A 22,046-nucleotide genomic window follows, 5' to 3' on the forward strand; every position below is an offset into this window, starting at 1 on the left:
CCTTGCAGTAAAAATCTGAAAAATGGAAACTTTCTGATTTATACAAATAGCAGAAGATAAAAAAAACACCTACAGCAACTAATTCCACCCCAACTTCAAAGCAGAAGTGTCATGTTCACGGGTCTCCAATATTTCCAATTTTCTATTACAGTTCCACAGGCATAACCGTGGCAGAAATTCGCACAGAAAATATCGTGATTCTCGTCATCTTCGGTCGCATAAACCCCCAGCCCGATCCGCAGAAATTCTACACTGCTGGCAGGATTACCCCGATTATTTTTGTCCCGGTTATTCCAAAAGCTAATAGAACGGGAATAAAATCCCCCCCCCCCTCCCGATGAAAGTCGTGTTCCCGTCCCCACCAGCCTGGAACAAAATTTCATTTCGCAGTCGGTCCAGGCCGAGCAAATATTATCGTAAATTTCCGGCCGCGCCGCTTATCAACGACGATTCTCCATCGCTCATCTTCCTCTTCTCTGGGTTTCTTTTGTTTCTCGCCGTGTGTCCTTGCGAAAATATTTCTTTCCCGTCGACCGATAAATCAACGTGGGTCCAACCGACACTCTGGTCATCAATAACCGCCGGTGCTTAGGCTTTTTCACGGTGGTTTCACCGATGGAATATCGAGAAGGACGGTTACCACCCCCTGTTCTGCTTCGATATTTTCTTTCGTGGATCAGGATCGTCCTTCTGTTCCTCTTTTGTTCTCCAGTTTCTCGTTTACCTCGCCGTTCTGCGTCTGCTGCGCGACGTTCGACGATCTGTTTTCGAAGATGTGTTCAATCTCAAAAAAGTTGCGAGCCGGCATGGTTTAAATGACCCGAAACAAACGTTGCAACCGGTTGCAGTGGCTCGTTTATTTTTCATGAACGAGCGAACGGCGGGAACTCTGCGCGCGTATCGTTTTTAAGATCGAAGCGTTCTGTGCAACAGTTTGAGTTAGGGGAAGTTTATTCGGAGTTTCCGTTACTTCCGGCGAAAAGCTGTCGAGCAGGCTAAACGTGTGATGCAAATATTTTTAACGTGCCTGAATTGTAGACATGTTCCCGCGAATAGCGGAACGAATAGAACAAAATGGGCAGGATATTAATATAAAAATGGATGTCTTTGTTTGCGTACAAAGTATAATTGAACAGGGATGAAAAGGAGAGGTCAAATTTTGTAATCCATCCCTTTTTCTTTAGACAATTAAAAATATTTGAATAGTTTATGATATTACTTATACAGTTCTGTTTATACTTTTCATGTATCTCAAGAATATTTCGTTATCAGATATTTAGTTAATGGATAAAGAAATTTTTTTTAATGTTAAATAATATTATGTCCCAAACTGAAACGATTTTTAGGTTAAACACGTAAAATGATTAAGTGAAGTTACACCACAATCTAAAGGTGGCAATAATTGAGACATCTATTGTATCTATGTATACGACAGATTGCATAATAAAATATGGAATCGCAGAATAGGTATTGTGTTCACAATAAATTTCTATGACTTATTTAACTATAATGTGCTGTGAACTAAGAGATGATTTAATAGATCCATCCATGTAATTCAACATAGTAAAGTGAGAGATACACTCCGTCTTCTAATATTAATTTATGTTTCCTATTTATTGTTATTTAATATTATTGGATTATTGATTTTATACACTTTTACGATATACGAATGCAAATTGTATACAGTAAAATAATTTTAATCAGGCTCAATCAATTGTACATTCCATTTTCTGAAAACTCAGTTTTCAAAGTTCTCTTTCAATTTTTATTTGATTTTACATAATTCTGATCTCTTGAAATAACTCCTGAATGTGGACATTGCATAACATATTATTAAACCAATATTACACAAAGTAATAGATTATTGGATTTAGAGTTGTTTAATCCAGTATGATTATTCGTGAAGAGATTTCGTTATTTGTATTTCGGTGCACCGACAATTACAAACAATATGCATATTGTGTACAGACACGTAAAGAATAACACTCTGTGCTTAATATTGTATAATAATATTTCCCCTACGTGTTTATTTTGTACAGTAAGCCGGAGTTTCGAAGTGCTGAATATTTTATTACACGATAAAGTCATTTGAGCAGATGATCCTCTAATTATTTCGAGCAGTCCACGTTCTCCGGCGGAACAAGTTTCAGGACAACCCCCATTATAATGCATAAGGCTGCTTAAATACTGAAAAGACCAAAGTTTTGGATTATTTTGTACTTAACCATAAATGGATATCCGCGAGAACGGAACGTGAAATTAAATGAGGAAGTCTCGTTCAAAACGTGTTGGAATAACACACGAAAACTAAATTGTTGCGTGTACTTGGAGTACAAATGGCTCAGTTCTGGAATAATATTAACATAATAATAATACCTACATAAATTCATTCTGAGAATAATTCTACTTTATTAGCAGGAAATGACAAAAATACTACCAGCACTTAAGATTGTTTAATTAAGAATTTGGTTTGCAGTGTTTACTTTTACATCTATGTATATATACATCGTTTCTTTTAACGTTCATCATGTAAAAGGTATATTTTTTCATTTTTATTTTCATAGAATGAAACGAAGATCTTTAAAAAACAAATGGTTTTTTTTTTTAAAATGAATATTATATTCTACATATAAGTACAAAACTAACGTATAATGTTTGTAATAATGGTGTTATGGTTGATGAATAGCGACCATTAAATACCTACAGATATGCTATTTTGGGCTGTCCATAAAGATAGTTCATTCTTGTATATGAATACTGTTACACAGATTACGTATAAAATTAATTTGATTGAATTCTGATTCTCTAAAATTTTCATAATCATCAGAAAAGTTTTGATTATTATACTTGCTAACTAGAACTTTATTCTAGTTAAGTCTAGTTCTAGGCCGCCCAGGGGCACCTTTTGCATCCCCCCAGAAACGGCCCTGCCAGCATTTGAATTAACGTATTTATTACAACGTGAGGACAGTTCGTTCAAAATATTTATTGATGTGTGGTTGATAATAATTTACGTTGAGCAGAGGTCGTCTATGGACATTAAAATTTATATGCATTAAAAAAGAGAGAAATACCGAGTGGAATACGAAAAATGAAGTTTCGTCGTATAAAGGGTCGTTCTAAATAAGTTCTGCGCGAGAGTTGCGAGACGGAAGATCCAACGAAGAAGTCTGGGACTTCTTTGAAGTGCATAATCGTGCTCGGGGTGGCGTCGTCGATTAATTCCTCGTAATTTCCACGGCCCTCGTCATCGAATTTCCACCGATTCTCAGACGTAATTACCGACCGGCCGCGATTTCGTTTTCGTCCTGTATATATCGTATATCCGTACCATCATTTTAACGAAACTACTACGTAATGGCCTCCTCGCGAGGAGCTCTTCAACCCACCGTACCCCCCCGCCCCTCGCCTTACGGCTGATTTCTATCCTCGTTTTTCCGTGAACCGATCGACACGGAGGATTGCCATAGTAATTATCGTCTATGCCCGGCGGAACGAACTTTTAAGCAGGGAACCGCCACCGTGAGAACCATGCCTCGCTGATTTTAATGAAACTTTGAGAACTCGCTGGAAAAGCGGCCTCTTCTATTGCGATTGGGACGGGAACGTTGCCTTTTTGTCGCGTTGACTCTTTATAACTGAAAGTAATTTTTATCGTTCAACAAATGTTTCATCTGTGTCCACTGAAGAATCGTATTTATTATGCAACAATATAATATCAAAGATTCGAGGATCACCCGATCGAACGAGCTACACTGCCGCTCATAATTATTAGGACACCTGTTGTGTAGTTATACCACATGTGATATTTGTTAAAGATTGAACACTTTCCACTGCATTTATTTTCTGGTTTGGAGTGAAATACATGTTCATCTGTATTTGTCAAATATGTTGTTAATTTGTTAGTCTGTTAAGTTAAAAATTATGCACTGGCCATCACAGTCCCCCCGATTTCAATCCCATAGAGAAAATACAGGACGGGCTGAAACGCAGAGTACGAAGAACAGGACAACCATCAAACTTATGAAAGTAGTAACAAAATGTTTGAAATGAAATTTCGTCAAAAACTTACGTCCCGACTCCCAAAACCCGTGAAAACCAAATCAAGAGACAAGACAGTTATATTGATGAAAATAAAATAACTATAAGACAAAAAAATTCAATTTTTATAATAAATCTGTCATTTTACTCAATACTCCACGCGTGGTTCACATCATAATATATTAAATAAACTACCATTAATTACAAGTTCTTCAATAAATTCCTAACGTTTCTTTCGCAATTATTCCACACAGAGTAGGTGTACTAATACTTACCGCAGGCAGTGTATTTCCCCCAGAATACCCACTCCATTGTACTCAATTACGAAGCACCGTGCGCCACGTTCAAATAAATTACCCAGTATCGATACTTCCAGCGCGTGTGTGTTCCGTGTCCCGACCGGTTGATCCCCTAATTACTTCGCGCACCGTACAAAAGGAAAGACCGATTGCGCGTTAACTTCGCGAACCATGAATTCCGTTCGGTGATTGACTTCGTGTCGCCCGGTGTCCGTACACGGGCGAATCCCGTGAAAGGATACGGGGCTTGTAGAACACAGGCCACGACCGGGGGCCACGCGAGTCCAAACACGGTTGGAACGTAATTTGCAAACTTCGAGGCGGTGGCGGCTCGGCCAAACCATGCACTCCAGGGGAGGGGGGGGGGGGCTCTACATACGATTCCGATTTCGATCGAGATTCTAAAGCGCACACACATACACACACTCACGCGGGTATAGAGCGTCCCCGTGTACCCACAGCATCCCCCGTTTGACCCAGTTCGAGCGACGTCTCCCCCAGCTAAGAAGATAATTCCAGACCGAGTGCATGCGGAACGAATCTCTGAAACGGTAATCACGATCATCCGACTGGGTACGCCACACCGCTGGTACGCGTTTAACCCTTGTGTAGGCAACCGGGTGTACCTGGATACCCAACTCATTTCTAAATTTCCTTTCACAATATTGTATGTTCTTGTCGGAAACAGCACTTGGTACATTGTAGGAAGGAAAAACTGAGAGTTTTGGAAAAGTATGTAAGTAGAATTGTTTATGTTTATCTAATCTGTCTTAATAGGGGTAGTCCGGTTACTTAATAACCGTGAATATTTTAGTTACTTACGCGTGTAGTTGCGGTTTTAACGCTCAATTAATTCTTATGTAAATCAGAGTCCCAATTTAATAATCAAATTGTTTGTATATAAGTTCTTATTAAGTAAATAAAGTGTCGGTCTTAGGGATACGGGCAGTAATTGGGACATTTACCCTAGTAACTTTTATTTGAATCACATATACGTACAGTGGACTCTAACTATATTGCCATGCGAGGCACTTCCCCTTCACACGTACTTTCAGCACACAAATTTGTTCTCCCACCACGTTGCGTACGCCGGCGCACCAGCATGATCCAGTTTTTGCGCAGGCGCTGAGGCCGAGGTTATGACGACAGAGCTTAGCATGGAGGGGGCTCTGAACTCATTGCCATTTTACTCCCCTACAGCCCCGACCATGGCAATATAGTTAGAGTCTACTGTACATATAACAGTTCAAAAATTTTCTTATCCTGTACAGCAGCGATGGGCAAAGTTGGCTCCCGAGAGCTAAAACTTGTCCCCACCATCGTCCACCGTTACCACGCAGTGACAAAGACAAGAGTCTGGGCTCCTTTGTTTCCACGAAGGTGTGATATGGTGAGGTTCCCCTACCCTCCTGTACAGTATCAAAAAAACGTTAAAATCGTGTGAGAATATTTTACGATGTTTATTGTTAACAGTTTTCTTAAACGATATAATCAAATTTTTATTAGGTAAAAAATGACCGAATTAGAGACTGACCAGCAGGCCACATGGTAGACAATGCAACCCCGACGCGCCAAACATCTCTCCGTTGCAACGGCGGTCCCATCTTTATGATTCACCTTGCCCCTTTGGCGCTTTTGTCGTGAGGCGTACACGGTCCCGCGAGCAAGAAAGTGATTTTCTGCCGCGATAACCGTGATTTCTAAGACACGCCGCCGCCTTTACGGCGCAATCAGAGAGCCCGGTTGAACGACCGGAGGGACGGCCTTTTGATGTCGAATCACTTCGTGTCGTCTCCTCCCCGCCCCCCTCCGTCTGGTCGTCTTTCCTTCACCATCGAGTGGATTCACGCGACAAGCGTTCGTCACCTATGTGGCACGTATTACGTTCACGTTCGCACCCCATCTTCGTCCCGCGATTTCGAATTACCGAGGGAATCTCGTATCGGTGTCTTCAATCGAAAGCTCACGATGTGTATCGAACCTGTCGGAAAAATCGCGTTTCCTTTTGATTCTAACGGGACTGGTTTACGCTGTACCGTATCTCCATTTAATGTAACCGTCGCAGATGACCGTGTTTTATCTAGTAGTGTTCATCAAGCTTCTATCTTAACGTTAGGAAGCCAGTTCAGCGAGATTAGTACGCGATTTTCGTCGCAAATTATAGATCTTCTTGAGGGTGATGTTTTTTATTAACACGTTCTGTGCCTTGTGTACTATCGATGGTACAAATTAAACTTTCTTAATAAAAACAGAATATAATTTTGTCAGTTATTATCTTCAGAATAAATTCTGAATAAAATTCTTATTTCAAAAAAATATATTACCACCAGAAGAAAGAGTACAAAATAAAATTAGTAGATTATTATTTACAGGGAGTAGAACGAATGAGAAATCATTAAGAAGAATTTATTATAATTCTTTAGGACAGTAAGCCTTGCAAAGTATGCTAATATCTTTTGGTAAAAATTATTGGAAATTTTTCGTGGACACGTGCTACTGAACACGACTCACCTAACGTGTCTGTTCATCAATTGCCGTTTCCACTTAGTGTGTGCAAACACGAATGCAACAGATAAATCTTTAAATGTGATTTTTTCAAAAGCAGAGCCCTGAAATAAAAAATGTTTGTTCCAGACTATCGAATTATTTTTCACAAAAAACTACCTCCTCGTCGTTTATATCATGAACAATATATTATTCTGCATGCCTGCTATCTAGAACACGACACCGCTTTAAATTCAGAAAAAAAAGAAGAGATCTTTAATACCATTTTCGGTACTGTTTTAACTCGAGGAGTCCCTTGTATTGAATAGCCCCTAAAAGCATTTCCGCCGTGTTGCTCGTGTCACGCGTAATAAAATTCCCTGTCGCGAAAGTAGTCCCATTTTCAATTCTTGCGAGTGTCACGGGAGACTTTTAATAAGGACGGTTTAATGTTTTTACGTCGTTTCATTCACGGCGCACAAAGTTACGTTTTTCTTTGCGCTGGGCCGGGCCGTCGTGTTTAAAGGGATACTCTTGACGATATTTTTCTATTTCGCGCGTCAGCCACCTGGCATTTGTACCTGCCATTGTCCCTGGACAAACAAAATGAGCAACGAGCTCTCGAGGAACTCTTAAAAAAAACAGACCTATTCATCGTGAATACACGGCTGACAGTCAAATGCAAACGCAGAGGTTGGGTGCAAGAGAAAAAAAATCATTTTCGTTACTTTGAGCGTGAAAATGACTAATTTATAGTAAAAACTTCTTCTTTGTTGTTCGTTAAATTTATACGTTACGTGGACGTTAAGTTACAGTCTGTGTACTGGTGATTCAAACCACAAAGAAAATTTTTATTCCCCTTATGTAATATAAATAGGATGTCTCCAGACTCTTTCAAGTTTATTAATCAAAGTTACTGCCTAAACGTATTCACTTTAATTATATTCGGGCGAGTCACGAATAATGTTTCGTGGTTAAATTTATTTCAGTCAATAATATCTTATAATTAATACTGTCACATAAAAGCGAGATCATGCAAAATATGTTTATGCATGTGCTTCGGGATTAATGATAATTGTTATATGTTCACGGTTGCAAAATTTAGTACGTATAATACAATTTAAATATTGTAATATCATTTACAGAATATACGATTAACTTAATAAATACTGTCATATATATGCAGGGAGTTACCGCTATTACTAGCCACCTTTTTCTCGCTCATCATAAGTATTACAAACAAAATGAAAGAGAAAAAGGTTTTGCATTTTTCTATAACCAACATAATAGAATATATCAATTCTTTATATTTGCAATATTTTTCGAGAAACGAATGTGACCATTAATTTTTTTAATGGAATGCTGTATATTTTTTTATATCATATACAAACGTGTATCAAGACGAATTCATCCATATGATATACAATAAGCACTGTTAAAGATATCGTTTACGATATACCGCTCAGAGATGAAACTCATTTAAAAAGCGAAATAACTCAAACACGTGCATTAATACCTCGGACAAGATTGGCAGAAGCATTCCATTTAAAAAATTAAAGGACATTTCGCAAAACTTTTTTCTCTATCATTTTATTCGAATACTTACTATTTGTGAGAAAATCGCTGACTAGTAATAACGTGAACACCCTGTACATCGTACTTATTAACAGAACAATATTATTCAACTGAATATCCTCGAAAGATAATTCAGTCAATATTATCAATGGGTTACTAATATCAGAAACATGATAAAACAAACTTCTGATATCAATAACCCATTGATAAAATCGATGTTCTGTACAGTGGACAAAGACAGTAATGGGGTTAAAGACACTTGTCTGGCAGTATCAGAATCACAGTGTATCAATCTTACCCTGTACTTTAATACGAAGAGAAGGAAAATGAATCATTTTAAAGTTCAACGGGATTCACGGAACCACCGAGTAGAAAAACTCGCCAATGCCAGACGGTTAAGTCAAGGAACCCGGACCTCGATGAAATACTATAAATCACGAAGTCATTGTGTCTGAGAAGTTTTCATAGGCGGTTGGTTCGATCTCCTCTCCCCTCGTCCCGGGCTATCATCCCCCGGTTTCTACCGTCCTCCTCGTCTCGTTCTCATTACGAAGTTCCCGGTCATCAAATTTTATTAGCCCCGCTTCAAGGGTTCGCCTTGCTTCTAACTCAATATCGTAGATTTGTAGTCTCGGTTTAACTACCATCGCTTCTTCCTTGTCCTGTGCCAGTCGCGGCGTTCTTTCCTTTTCCTTCTCCCTTTCACAGAGGTCCGTACACGATTCCCTACCCCGCGTGTCCCCCACTTTCCTCCTCCCCTGGTCGCCCCCTTTTTTTTCTTTGTATTTCCTCCACGGCCTGGAACCCCCAGATGTAAGCGCGGCCGAGTCCGAGAGCTCGAGCGACTTTGAAAGCAGCAATAATTCCGTGCTCTACGGCCGAGAACTAATTTCCACCGGGTCTGAGAGGCTGGCCGAGAAGGGGGGGGGGGGGGGACTGGGAATCCGTACAAGATGAAGAAGGGTGGACCTTCCTTCATCCGTCTCCACCATTCTGCCCCCTTTAGCCCCCGTAGAATCCCTGATTCCTAGCGAGCACAATTCGTTTTCTCTAGCGCGCTTTTATCGTCCGACAATGGCCTAACCCATCCCACAGCTAGGTTTCGTTGCAGGCGCTCGCAGCCAATAAAAAGCCGCCATCCCTACGACGCAGCCGGCTGGTTGATTCCGCGGCGTGCGGACGAACGCGGTAGGACCATCCAATGCCAACTGTGACACGAATAGTGATGAATCCATAGAAAAACAGGTCCAGATACGTTTGGTCCTCTATGAGCACGAAAAGTTTGAACAGGTTCAAACATGGTTCGTCTTTATGAGCACAAATAGTTTAAACAGTCAAAACATGTTTGGTTCTACATGAGCACGAGAAGTATGAAGAGGCCAAACATGTTTGGTTTTACATGAGCACGAGAAGTTTGAATAGTCCAAATATATTTGGTTTTACATGAGCACGAGAAGTTTGAATAGTCCAAACATGTTTGGTTTTATACGAGCACGAGACGTTTGAACAGGTCCAAACAGTGTTGGTTCTTCTATGAACACGAAAAATTTGAACAGTCCAAACGGAGTTTGACCGTGGAGGAATGTTTGAAGCGGTTTGAATCTTGCAACATTTCAGTTATTTGGGAAGTTTATCACAACCTTCAGTTTGGTCTGGGTTAGGTCGACCAAATTTCGTTTGGACTGTTCAGTTACCTTATCAGGAATTCAAACGAGTTTGGTTTTCTATCGCATCAGAAGTGTGAACAGTCCAAAGATTATTGGTCTTCTATGAGTACAAGAAGTTTGAATAGTATAAGTAGTGTTTGGTGTCCTATAAACACGAAGAGTTTGGACAGTCCAAGCAGACTTTGGCCGTGGTAAGAAATTCAAACTGAAGAAAGGCAAAGAAAGTATCGTAAGAAGTTGAAAGGGGTAAAGAGAGCTTAGATAAATAACCAACTGTGAAACCTCCAATGCCCCATCTTCTCCAATCGTATGACCGACACGAGCGGCTTGATACTTGCAACATTTCAATTATTTTGAAAGGTTAAACACGACCTTTAATTTGGTTGCCTCACCAGGATTGAACTCTGTTTGGACTGTTCAAACTTCTCGTATTCGTAGAAGATCAAACACCTGTAAACGGTTTGATTATCCATCGTTGATTCCGGCTCTATCCCGGTCGGGCAGTTTCAATCGGCAGTGGGATTAACGAGTGGTTCGATCGAGCTGCCGAAAACTGCGGTTAACGGTCGGTCTACCGCTTTGCTTCCACGGGACAGAGATTCTGGTCGCGTCAATTTAGGCCTGATAATTGACGGTTACTGTGGGTAACGCCAACGTGCGTGGGCACTCGCGAACGACTAATAACCGTTGGCTGGTCTTTATTGGAGGTTATGCCTTAGAGTCAGGATATGCTTTACGTTGTGATTAGAAATTTCTTTTGACACGAAGAAATTTCGAAATGAAGAGATGGTTGATAGTAGGTTTTTGGAATGTCTTGTTCCCTCTATCGATTATACACTGTTCAAGTATCTATTACATGCATATTTTGAACTGAATTGGTTGTAATTAATATGGGAATGAAGAGAGTTTCCTGAAGTTCTTAGAAACGAATACTAAATCTAGTAACAAATTATTGATTATTCGTTGTTTTAAGTTATACAATGTTTAGTATAAATGCTATCAAATATTCACTAATTAGTGATTGAGTGTTAAATGTATCGAATTAATGGTACTAAGAGAATAATTCAGTGGCGACATTCGACGGAGATCCGGTATTGCTCAGCTAGACCCGGTACTAATGCACTGCAGGCAATTACCACGCATGATTATCAAGAATGTAGTAATACAATATCTTTGGTACACGGCCTGTTGATACAGCGGACCATTATTACCGCAGTAGAAACAAGGCGTATTAGTCAGCCACCGTTTGCAGTAGTACGCAGCGGCGAGGACCAGCAACAGTAGACTTGGTTAGCGCATAATCAGCCAGCTGCGGCTGTAGTAAGAGTTTGTTGAAACTCGGACAGCAGTGCAGGACATTATGAAATGTCAGGGATTGGACAGTAGAATAGGTAAATAGAGTGCGCCGAACAAGGACATTACATCACTGGCATAATTAAGATGATTGGAATTATTGCGAATCAACGATGCATCGAAATTCAATCACAATTCAACTACACACTGTTAATATTTAATCTCCTTAAATGAAATAATTCTGACATTTTCTTTGCAGAATTTTTCATTTATACAAGATTTTTAGAGGTAACGAATCGTTAACTGACTAAATAAATACAGTTATTATGTATTCTGTAGTGAAGAAATAAATGAATGTAGTGACAAATTATAATAAACTGAGTCTAGTATTAAGTAGTAAGTTTTGCGATTGCTAGTTTAAATACAGCCACTAGTCTCTCACTCGTTAAATGCTATTAATAATATAAGAAGAATAAAATAAGAAACAAACAATTACTGACAGGATACTTTAATTATATATTTCGTGTAAAATAAAGAAATATAAATTTAAAGGAACTTTATAATAAATATTTTCCTTCTAGAAGCCCGATACTGAATCGAAGAGATTGAAAACTTCTTAACTTCCTACACGAACAAAGAGCAATTTCTCTGTATTCCTCAAAAGACCTCAAATAATTACCCCCTACAAGCGGATTAATTCCAGAAGCATCCGAAACGAAGTTATTAAAGAATTACCCCGTAATAACCGTAATCCCGGACGTTTCATGACCGCCGGAACAAGTATAATTCCCAGAATCCTGTTATCAGGCTGGCCCCAATTGGGCGTACGACAAATTGAACGCCCGCGAATGACGTATAAAAATTAATGAGGGCGTAGTTAAAGGTCGCGGTAACATACTTGACGATCGGCCGAAGATCCATGTAATCCTCTTACGTCGCTGGATCCTTCAGATCCAGCGTTGACCGACTCATCCCGCGGTGGGGTGTAAGCCTTTAAACCTATCTCAGACGAACCAATATCGGACCAATTTCGAGAAAACGAAATTTAGGAATAGATCCCGGTAGTCCGTTACCTAATATCCGGCAATTATAACTGAACTGCATAAAGTACAGAATAACTTAATAAAATTTTGACGTAATAAAAGCCTTAGTGGAAGAAATCAATTTTGATCTACATTTCCATATTTGTGGATTAGTGTTTAAAACTGAATTTGTACGAGGAACTGTGATGTATTTGTAACAATATGTTTGTTTTCCGAATTTATTTAAGAAAATATTGTTAGAAATAGTGACAAAGGAAGCATTTATTTTCACTCCAGTTTCCATACTTTTGTTCTGTCTTTCCTCCCCTCCTCGCCCTTCCCTTTCCACATAACTCACATTTGATTCATTTTCTTATAGACGCTTGTTTGACCTTCTAATGCTTTTTTAATTTATATTTTTGTAACCTTTGTAATATACATACTTTGGAACTATATATAAAAATCTGTGCGATGTTATCATCAACAGAACAGTGTTCCTTGTTAGCTAACCAGCTTGTATAATACGACTGCATAAAATTCAAAGTTTACTAATCGCATAAAAACGGTGAACTTACCTTTTGTTGTTGCGTCTGCGTCGGTTCAGTGGCAAGCAATTGCTTCAGGGCCGGATGTCCATGGCCATTTGGCGTCGACGTCGCACCTGGCGTGCTAGGCGTGCTGGGATTGCTTCCTGGCGTGTTCGGTGTGTGAGGGCCGGTCGTCGGACTGCTAGGACTAACGCTCTCGTTCACCTTGCTACCGGCGTGATGATTTTCCGTGTGCCTCCTCAGACTCCTCGCGTCGCAATACGACTTGCCACATCCTTCCGCCTTGCACTCGTACGGCTTTTTGTTCCGATGGGTCAGCATGTGTCCGTTCCTGTCACAGAATTAGTAAAAATTCTTCGTTAATCGCCAGAATAATGAAATATATATCGGATATTGTATATATATGAAATACAGTAGACTCGGGATAATTGCCTGTTGGATAAATATCGTAAGAAATGCTCCCTGTTAACACGAATTACACACGCGCGCCAATCTTATTTTCTGTCGCTTCCTGTAATACTGCCAATAATTATAATGTCGATAAATTCGATAATTACACTTCCTAGAACTGCCCGCCATTCGAACTCCAAGTACGGGTAATTATCGCGAGGCTACTATATCTATGGAGTGTCTTCGGTTTAAAACGAGGACATCGTGTCATTGGACGTAAATATCAAGTATATTCCATTAAAAATGTCAGTCTGTTACGAATATAATAAAAATATTTTCAAGTATCCATGGAGTCTCTTATTTTATCGTGCTCTGCAGGAAAATAAATATAATAAGTATAATAGTTGAGGGAGTGAAAGATGTGAGTGAATGTTACCAGCGAGTTCAGGCATAGCTGAAGAATACTTGGATACAGTTTGAATTGAAACATATACGTATTCATTTCGATATTTTAAGGGGAGATAAAGGGGGTTGAACAAAAAGTCTTCTACGGTACCATATTCGACCCGCTACTATTTTGTACATACTATGATTATAATACTCAACTTTTTTAAAATTGCGAGGCGATATTATTTTACCTCAAAAAGATCATTACCATAATTCACTAAATAAAAATGATGTAGGGTATTAAAAAACCATTCTGAATGTAACTGAAGCACTATATCCTATCCTTGCGTTTCTTAAAGATTAATACTCAGTTCATCAATTAATAGTCAATTACTTACTGGCACACCTAAGAAAAGGAATGTTACATCCCTCGACAAATCTAAAACCCCAAAGAGAGAGAAAAACCCCTCTTTTTTTCGACCTATAATAAGATCGAAATTTTCTTTCTAACGGGAAGAAGCGATAAGTCCCTCAGACGACTTTTCCGTTTTAAGCACACGGAAAATTTCCCGAAGCCCGATCACGCAATCCTCTAGATCGAACGGAGAAAATTATGTCGACCCAATTATACCCGCTATCTATACCGTGGATCTACCCGTCTCCAAGAAATCCCGTACAACGCACAAGCACGTTCCACGTTCTATCTTCGAGTCACATCTAAGCTCATCCACGGCGTGACAGCGTTACGGCAGTTTCCTCGCCTAAAGACTTCTCTCCACCCCATTTGCTCGATATCCGGCGTAACGACATCGACGGGGCGAAACGTACACTTAACGCGCTCGTGGACACGCCTCAACGAGCTTCACGAGTTCCAAGAAGATGACTCGTGTCGCCGTTCAAAGCGGAGATGTTGATGTTGCAACGTTGACTGGAAGAAAAAAAAAATGTGGGTCGAGCAACAAGTTGGCGTAGGAATTTCGAGTAACGGTGATCTTAAAATGAGGGCAATTCGTGACGAGAATTTTAATTTCGAGGGTAATTCTGACGTTTTCGTTGGTAGACTGATGTTTCACTCGAGGGTCTCTTAGAATAAAATTGGTTCATAATGTAAACTCTTATGTTTGGGGGATTGCTACTTGTGATGAAAACTAGGTTATTTCGTAAATTGTGGTTTAATTCACTGAAATTTTATTAATATAGTCCTGTGTATGTACTCAACCCCCTAATGTAGTCACCTGAGGGGTGTAATCGTAGCTAAATGTGGATTAACTTCGTTCTAAATATGCTTCAATTTGATGTTGAAACCATAATTAAAATTGTTGTGATCTGTACTATGGTATTCCAATCAAATAAATGTGTTGTTCGATTCTAAACATACATATAGATTTTATCTCTACATGTACCTCTCATGTAAGGCACAAAATGTTTACTATAATACGTAACTTGTGTTTACTTAATTATGATTGACCATAGTTCGAATAACTTATTATGCCTTTGTACATATGCAATGCGAAGTCGTACATTTAAAATATAATTCATACGAACAGGAGGTAATTGGTATTTCATTTCTCCTTTGAGAGGATTTTTCGAAATTAACTCTGCCATTGAAACATCTATTCGATGTTATATAACAAAATTCCATATATTATAAATTCAAGTGTAAACATGTAACTTGTTATAAATTCCTAAAGGAACTTCTTTTAGAGCAAACATAGCATAAAATCTAATAATATCCTGAAAATAATTATTTGTCAATAAATACTAATGACTTCGATGATAATAAATTTTAACCCTCGTGTACTGTTTAATAAACTGTTGCATCACTATTCCTTCAATTACACTCGGTGTCAGCTTAAATCGAATTAAGAAAATCTACTTACTCATCAATTGATAGTTATAGTGTCAAAGTGATTCACAAGTTTCTCTGACTAAGAATATAATAAAAAATTAAAGTCCAAGATTGGGTCACATTCACCCGAACACTGGTAAAAGAACTACTCAATCAGCCAAACATGGCATCTCTTTTACAAGTATGTATATTCAAGAAAATAGCAATTCACAAATTTAAACATGCATATCTTATTCTGTCAAAATTCCCAGTACATCTCTAAATATTGTACATGAATATGTAATCTAAGAATCTGTATTCAAATCTATGTAAAGCCGTATAACTCTCATAATGTGTTTTCTCGTGTTCAAATAAAGGGAAAAGGGGGTAAAAGAAATTTTCCACAGCCCCAAGAAAGGAAAGCTTAATGTTCCCAAACCCTCGCCCGCGGGTACGTGCACAAATTCAAAGAAGACATTTAACTGGCCTCCATACTTCGCACAATGGCTCCGGAATGAAAGTGTAAGAGTCGCCCGTAAACATTCATCAACCGTGGCCCCGGCGTTAACTGTTATCTCGGGCTGGCGCCATTTTCACGACATCCCGAAACAGGCGGACGAGGCTAGGAAAAAGGAGAAAGAGTGGACCGACTGCAAAATGCAACAAGTTGGCCGTCGCGGTCTAACGGACGAATGAGAAGGGTGCCTTTATCACCCTTAAGGAGCCTCTGATACGATGATCTCAACCCACCCCATCCCTCCTCCACCCACACCGTAATTGCATTAATCCGACAATGAGTTACACGGTGGAAACGACACCGTTAAGCGTTCAACGGCCTCAGTCGTAACTATAATCGAGATCGGAGATTTACCGCGGATAAAACAGATCGTTACCGTGACTGTGTGAATTCTCGGTTTGTATTACTGTCGCCACAATTGTCTAGAATCAAAAGAGTGACCCACAAACGAGGGAATTTTTGGTCCAGCGATTTTGGAATTCAATTCTGTGCCAAATGATATCTTATGATGAGACATCGATCATAAAAAATTTTAATCACATCAGGTTTAAAAGAATACATAAATAAATAAGCAACAAAATTTCACGTTGAGCTAGCAATTAATGTGTTAGATATGGGAGGTCAAAGAAGTAAAAATTCATTAACTTGTCAGCATATACTCTTCGATGTACTGGACTTTGATGTCAATCCGATAATTTAAAGAATTGTTTCCAGGGATTTTGCTGAGTGGTAGCAACGAATTTGAATTTAGATTTCCAAAATTCAGAATGGCCGATTCAAAATAGCGGACTGTACGTCGAAAACTGTTGTAATTTTTATAGAACTTTGGTCTAACATTTATGAGGTATCATTGGGCACAGAATTCAGGTCCAAAATCGTAGGACCAAAAACGAGTGATTTTTCGGGTCACTCTTCAGCGACTCAAATGGTGGAAAACAAATTTTTTTTTATCTTATAAAAAACTCAAATCAACTTTATTATTAACCATGGAAGATTTATTCTATGCATTATTGTTCTCTTCAGGCGATTTCATTTCATCAGTCTGATAGTCAAAAAGTAGAAAAAACTTAGTTAACACTTTAGACTTTCATGAAAATGTTGAGAACAAACTGTTATTGAATGACGACGTTATCGAAGAGAATTCCTAAAATTGATAAAAATGTGTTCATGTATCTACTGTTGTTTGAATGAAACTTAGAAGTTCCAAGATTTTTTGAGCTAAATAAGATAAGAATAAGACTCTGATGTCGGCTACGTCCACGCCTGATACTTCGTCGTATCGACGTTGAAACGTTAACCGCAGGGTTCTCCGATTCCAGTGAGCAAATATTTGGCCGGGAGTATCGCGACGATGAAGGAGTCGAGAGAGGAAAACCGGAGAACACGTTTCTTTTGGGTCGTTTAAATATTGATGTCCGTGGACACTTCCGTTTTGTATTACTGTGGAATAGACAAGATAATTGATATGAATCTTAATAAAAACTTTGAGACCTTTTTCGAACATACCATTTCGTATAAACAGAACTGATTAGGAATTTATTTCTATTTTAGAGGATTTTATTAGCTTGAAAATAACATGCTAATACCATTAAATTATATTGAAGTGTATTTTACATATTCGTGTGTTGTTATAAATACACGGTCTAATAGTAACGAAGTGAATAATTATAATAAATTGAATGCACAACGAATAATTAATTGAATGTGTCAAATTCTGAATATTAAAGCTTGTATTTGTACTCTTTAGTAAACTGAAATATTCAAATTTTTATTTCTAATATTATCGATACTGATAGTATTCAAGTAAACATGCTTCAAGTTACTAGATTTCAAGAGAAACGAAATATTATATTTAATCAGTAACTTATAAGTTAGGAAGCTTATATTATTCTATAGTTTAAATCACAACGTGAATATATTTATCTTACTAGACTGCGGATTTTATGCATTTAAAGCCTATAAGGCTCTGTGAAATACAATAAAAGACAAAACTTTCATCAGACGTAACAAATTCTCTATTTCATTCTATACATAATATGATACCTACTTAAGAGTAGAAAGGAAATTCCTACATTTGTTATTATCTCTACAAATTCCTTTCAAAAACGTCATCTTGCATAAAAATCTGCAGTCTATATAATTACCTGCCAAAACTCTAAAAAAAGATTCTCAATTAATATTTACGGAAAATATTATTTCAGGAATTTATAAAAGCAGGTACCACAAAAATTAAACAAATACCTTCTATACCCACTAATTCCGTAAGCACACAAACTGACCAGCAGCGAACCTGATAAATATTTCTAACGATGAGTACAGACTGCGTAAACATCACTTCTTACGTCTACCAATTAAGTACATTCACGAGCAAATTCGGCTTCCGCTAGGGGAAAAAGTGGCGCAGGAAAAGGGCCATCTACCTCTTGCTTTTGGGAGCTGTTGAAATGTATGCAAAATCAATATCCGGTTGAATATTTATTTCAGTATCTGAAATAAATTTATCAGGTGGTAGGAGGCCTTTCCCGTCACTTTTTCACCTAGCGGAAGCCGAGTTTGCTAACGAGGGTACAACTAAAGTAACAAATTAATATATAAATCAGCATCGCTCTGTGCCACGCCATTGGACGTAGTCATTCAGTGCCACATAACCTATATCAAAGTTGGTGCTTAATACCTTCTCTCGATAGATTGCACAGAAAGTGGAGAGAAAAAAAAAATGTCGTAACGATTATTCACCTATAATAAAATAACGTTTCATTCTTTCCTTAACTATAAAGCCTAGCTCTACAGTCCACACATAATATTAAATCATACCATAAAGTAATATTGATTCAATTTCATAATGAAGAAGGGACCGTCTGAATTCCCGTATGAATACGAAATATTCCGTTCGAAATAAAAAGTGGCAATATTTGAGCACGTTATCGGAAACCGACGGGTAACGTTAACTCCATTAGTAATTACCACGTTCGGTACATAAAGGAAGCTTATTAAAAAATACGCCCGCGATCCCGTGTGCAGCCCCGAAACCCCCATCGAATTAACGTATTCTGGGACGAAACTTCCTCCGACCGTGCGCAACCGATCTGGTCGATCCTTTCCCCGGTATTCTGAAACTTTAACGAGCCCTCGAACATTGTCCACGTTCGTATCTTCCGACAAGGAACCGTACCTCGTGTGGAACCCCGCTAAGAAGTGGCCGGGTCGCAGGCCAGAGGACATCGTTTCCAGTAAATTTTCCAGCAGTCCAGGGGATCCTCTATCGGTCCAAGTTTTATAGTCCATCGATATACGAACGGATTCCCTTAAATTCTATCCCCCGGACGAATTTCGAGTCGAACGAACGAGAGAGATGGAGAGAGAGAGAGAGAGAGAGAGAGAGAGAGAGAGAATGTGGGAGGGGAGACAGGAGGTTTAATTTGTAAAAGCTAATTTGTTCAACTTTTAACGTATTTCCTTTCTGATTCGTCGTCCTCATCGGTCCCCCGTGGGCCACCGAGACCACTCGGGAATCGATCGACCCACTTGTGAGTCGTATTTTCTCCGTTAATAGAAGGAAAAAAAAGGAAGGGGTAGGGGGGCTGCTTTAAAAGGATTCTGGGATCAAGCGTCTGATTTATTTCGTAATTTAGCCGCGCCTGTCGAATAATCGTAGTCGATGGAAAACGCGATTTTGGACAATTAATTGTAGCCATTTAGATTGGTATTTCTTTTTTTTTCATTATCCTCTGTTCTGTTTCTCATTGCGGGATATACATGAATGTTATGTATGAATGTTTAATGAACTGGAAATTCCTTTACCTTTTTATCGAAGTCACGGCTGAATATGAATTATATGGTTTTTAATGGATTGGATATTGTCAATTGGAATTTGTTATAGGTCTGTTTTGTTTGGTCTTTGATTACTTTTTTTTTAAGGAGGTTAAAGCTTTATGGGTGGAAGCTTACGAAACCTTCATAATTTCTTTCATTACCACCCCTTCCCCATCTGCTCTTCTGTTCTTGAGTCCACAGAGAAACGTTTCTGACGCAGCTGGAAGGAGGAGGAAAATGGCAGAGACAAAGACTGTATTGAAGACGTCGAAGCGAGAAAAGAAAGCTTCGTTGTTGGAAGGGAAACAAAGGAACGAGGATTTCTCGGTTCTTTCTTTTTTCTTCCTTCTTTAATGGTTATGTCCCTCGCAGAATTGAGCTAAAAATATACTTCTGAAGTTGGAGTCAAGCTGTTCGGTACAAGGATATTGATTTCTATGATAATGGAATTATTATTAGCAGGCAGCATTTTGAAATCGGTTTTCTAGAACAAAACAGAACGTGACAGCCCCAATGAAAAATTTGGGATTTATCTTGAATATTTTTATAAACGAATAGTTTATACGATTTCACATAAAAAATCTCTTGTTCACAAAAGAATCGAATTTCTTTCGAAAGAAATAGGTTTCTCTGAACAAAGATTCTTTTCTTCGGTAAACTTCTTTCATCCAAATACAAGTGACCTCTTTGTTGAACCAATACAGTTCCATAGATGTTGACAGTTGAGGTATCAAATATAGAAGTCTTTACCGAAATTCGATAATTCAAGCGAGAAAAGTTTTTCTGTTACAATTTTGTTAATATTGTTATTTAATAAAATTATTATTCCTATTTTAAGACTTCGAAAGTACTGAAGACATCTTAAATTTCAATAAGTAAGGTTTAAGTTCGTACAATATAAAGAAAATGTAGTATAATGTCTAGTGTACATGAAATACACATACTTTTTACAATCGGAACAGGTGTCCTAATACTATGAGTCAAAACATATCCGAAAGTAATAAAGCTCTATATATTCCACAGTCCAAAAATCAATAACCCTTGCACAAAAGAGGTACAGATAAATTTTTACGCAAAAAGATCGCCCCCATTCCTGTGACACTGTCATCAAAGTCCAAAATTAAATTCTCACCAATTATCAACTCCCCATTAATTCTCGCCGATTGTGGACCAACGTCGGCGAAGGGGTCTCAGGCAAGAAGCCGTTTGTCCTGCGCTATTTTTCAGTCGTTTTACGGGGTCAGGGTATCCTTAATGCGAGGCGGACGAGAAGGAACCCCCGGGAACAAAGAGGGTATCGACGATATCGAGGTGGGAAAGCCTGGCCTCTCTTTAGAAGCGGAAGACCGAAGAAAACGATGAAGCTCTCCACCCCCGCCTGCTGCATCGCCAACGACTCCCTGAATCCCCTGCTTCCTATTCCCAGCCGTACCGAACTTGTCGCAAATCCCTTTTGGGCCAAGAAACGTGGCCCCCTCCACTCGCCTCATCCCCCCGCTTTGTGTATACAGAGTGGTTCACGGAATCGATCGTTACAATATTCGAGCTACTTCCGGGTTGGTGTAACGAGAAAATGTGTCGGTTGAAAGGTTTCTGGATATTACAACGGAGAATATAATTCCACAGCGAGAAATATTCGGAATATTTGTTCTTTTTTGCAGAAAACTGAAGTTACCTTGTTTTTCTTTATTGTCATCGTTGCCATAGGAAAGTTCACGTAAATGTAAATTTTTATAAGTTAATTAGAGATTAACTCTTATGGGTTTTATGAAAGATTAACTTTTTTAGGTTATGTCTGTTCATTAACCGTTTTAATACCTCGAATTTAAAAATTCATTTTTTCGTTTAGTAAAGATTGTTAAAGTTTGTATATCATTGTTATTACATTGTTTTTCTTGAGTAGTTATCATCGTTATGCTGCGGGTGTTCGCCGAAATATGAATTTTTATAGGTTAATTGCGGATTAAATGCTTATGGATTCTATGGAAGTAGACATTTTTGTAGGTTACGTTTCTGTGTCGATAATTCCCTTAAGCTTGAACTGAAATTATTTTGACGTTTATTAAAGATTGTCAAAATTTCTGTATTACTGTTCTTACCATCGTTCTCAACTATCATCGTCACTATGTGGATGTTCACGTGAATGTAAAATCCAAATCAATTCTAAAAGAAATGATAAATA

At 38.6% G+C, this 22,046-nt stretch overlaps 1 protein-coding gene across 1 annotated transcript in view; it reads right to left on the bottom strand.

Moving 5' to 3' along the window:
- The window catches only part of LOC107194621 (zinc finger protein 541-like), a 229,036-nt gene that overhangs the window by 51,087 nt on the left and 155,903 nt on the right, over window positions 1-22,046 (bottom strand). The window contains exon 6 of the mRNA XM_015584267.1: window positions 12,957-13,260. Within this exon, the coding sequence (XP_015439753.1) occupies window positions 12,957-13,260 (304 nt within the window). The remainder of the gene's footprint in view (window positions 1-12,956; window positions 13,261-22,046) is intronic.

This window comes from Dufourea novaeangliae, unplaced genomic scaffold (assembly GCF_001272555.1).
Source record: "Dufourea novaeangliae isolate 0120121106 unplaced genomic scaffold, ASM127255v1 scaffold8, whole genome shotgun sequence".
Classification (NCBI taxonomy): domain Eukaryota; kingdom Metazoa; phylum Arthropoda; class Insecta; order Hymenoptera; family Halictidae; genus Dufourea; species Dufourea novaeangliae.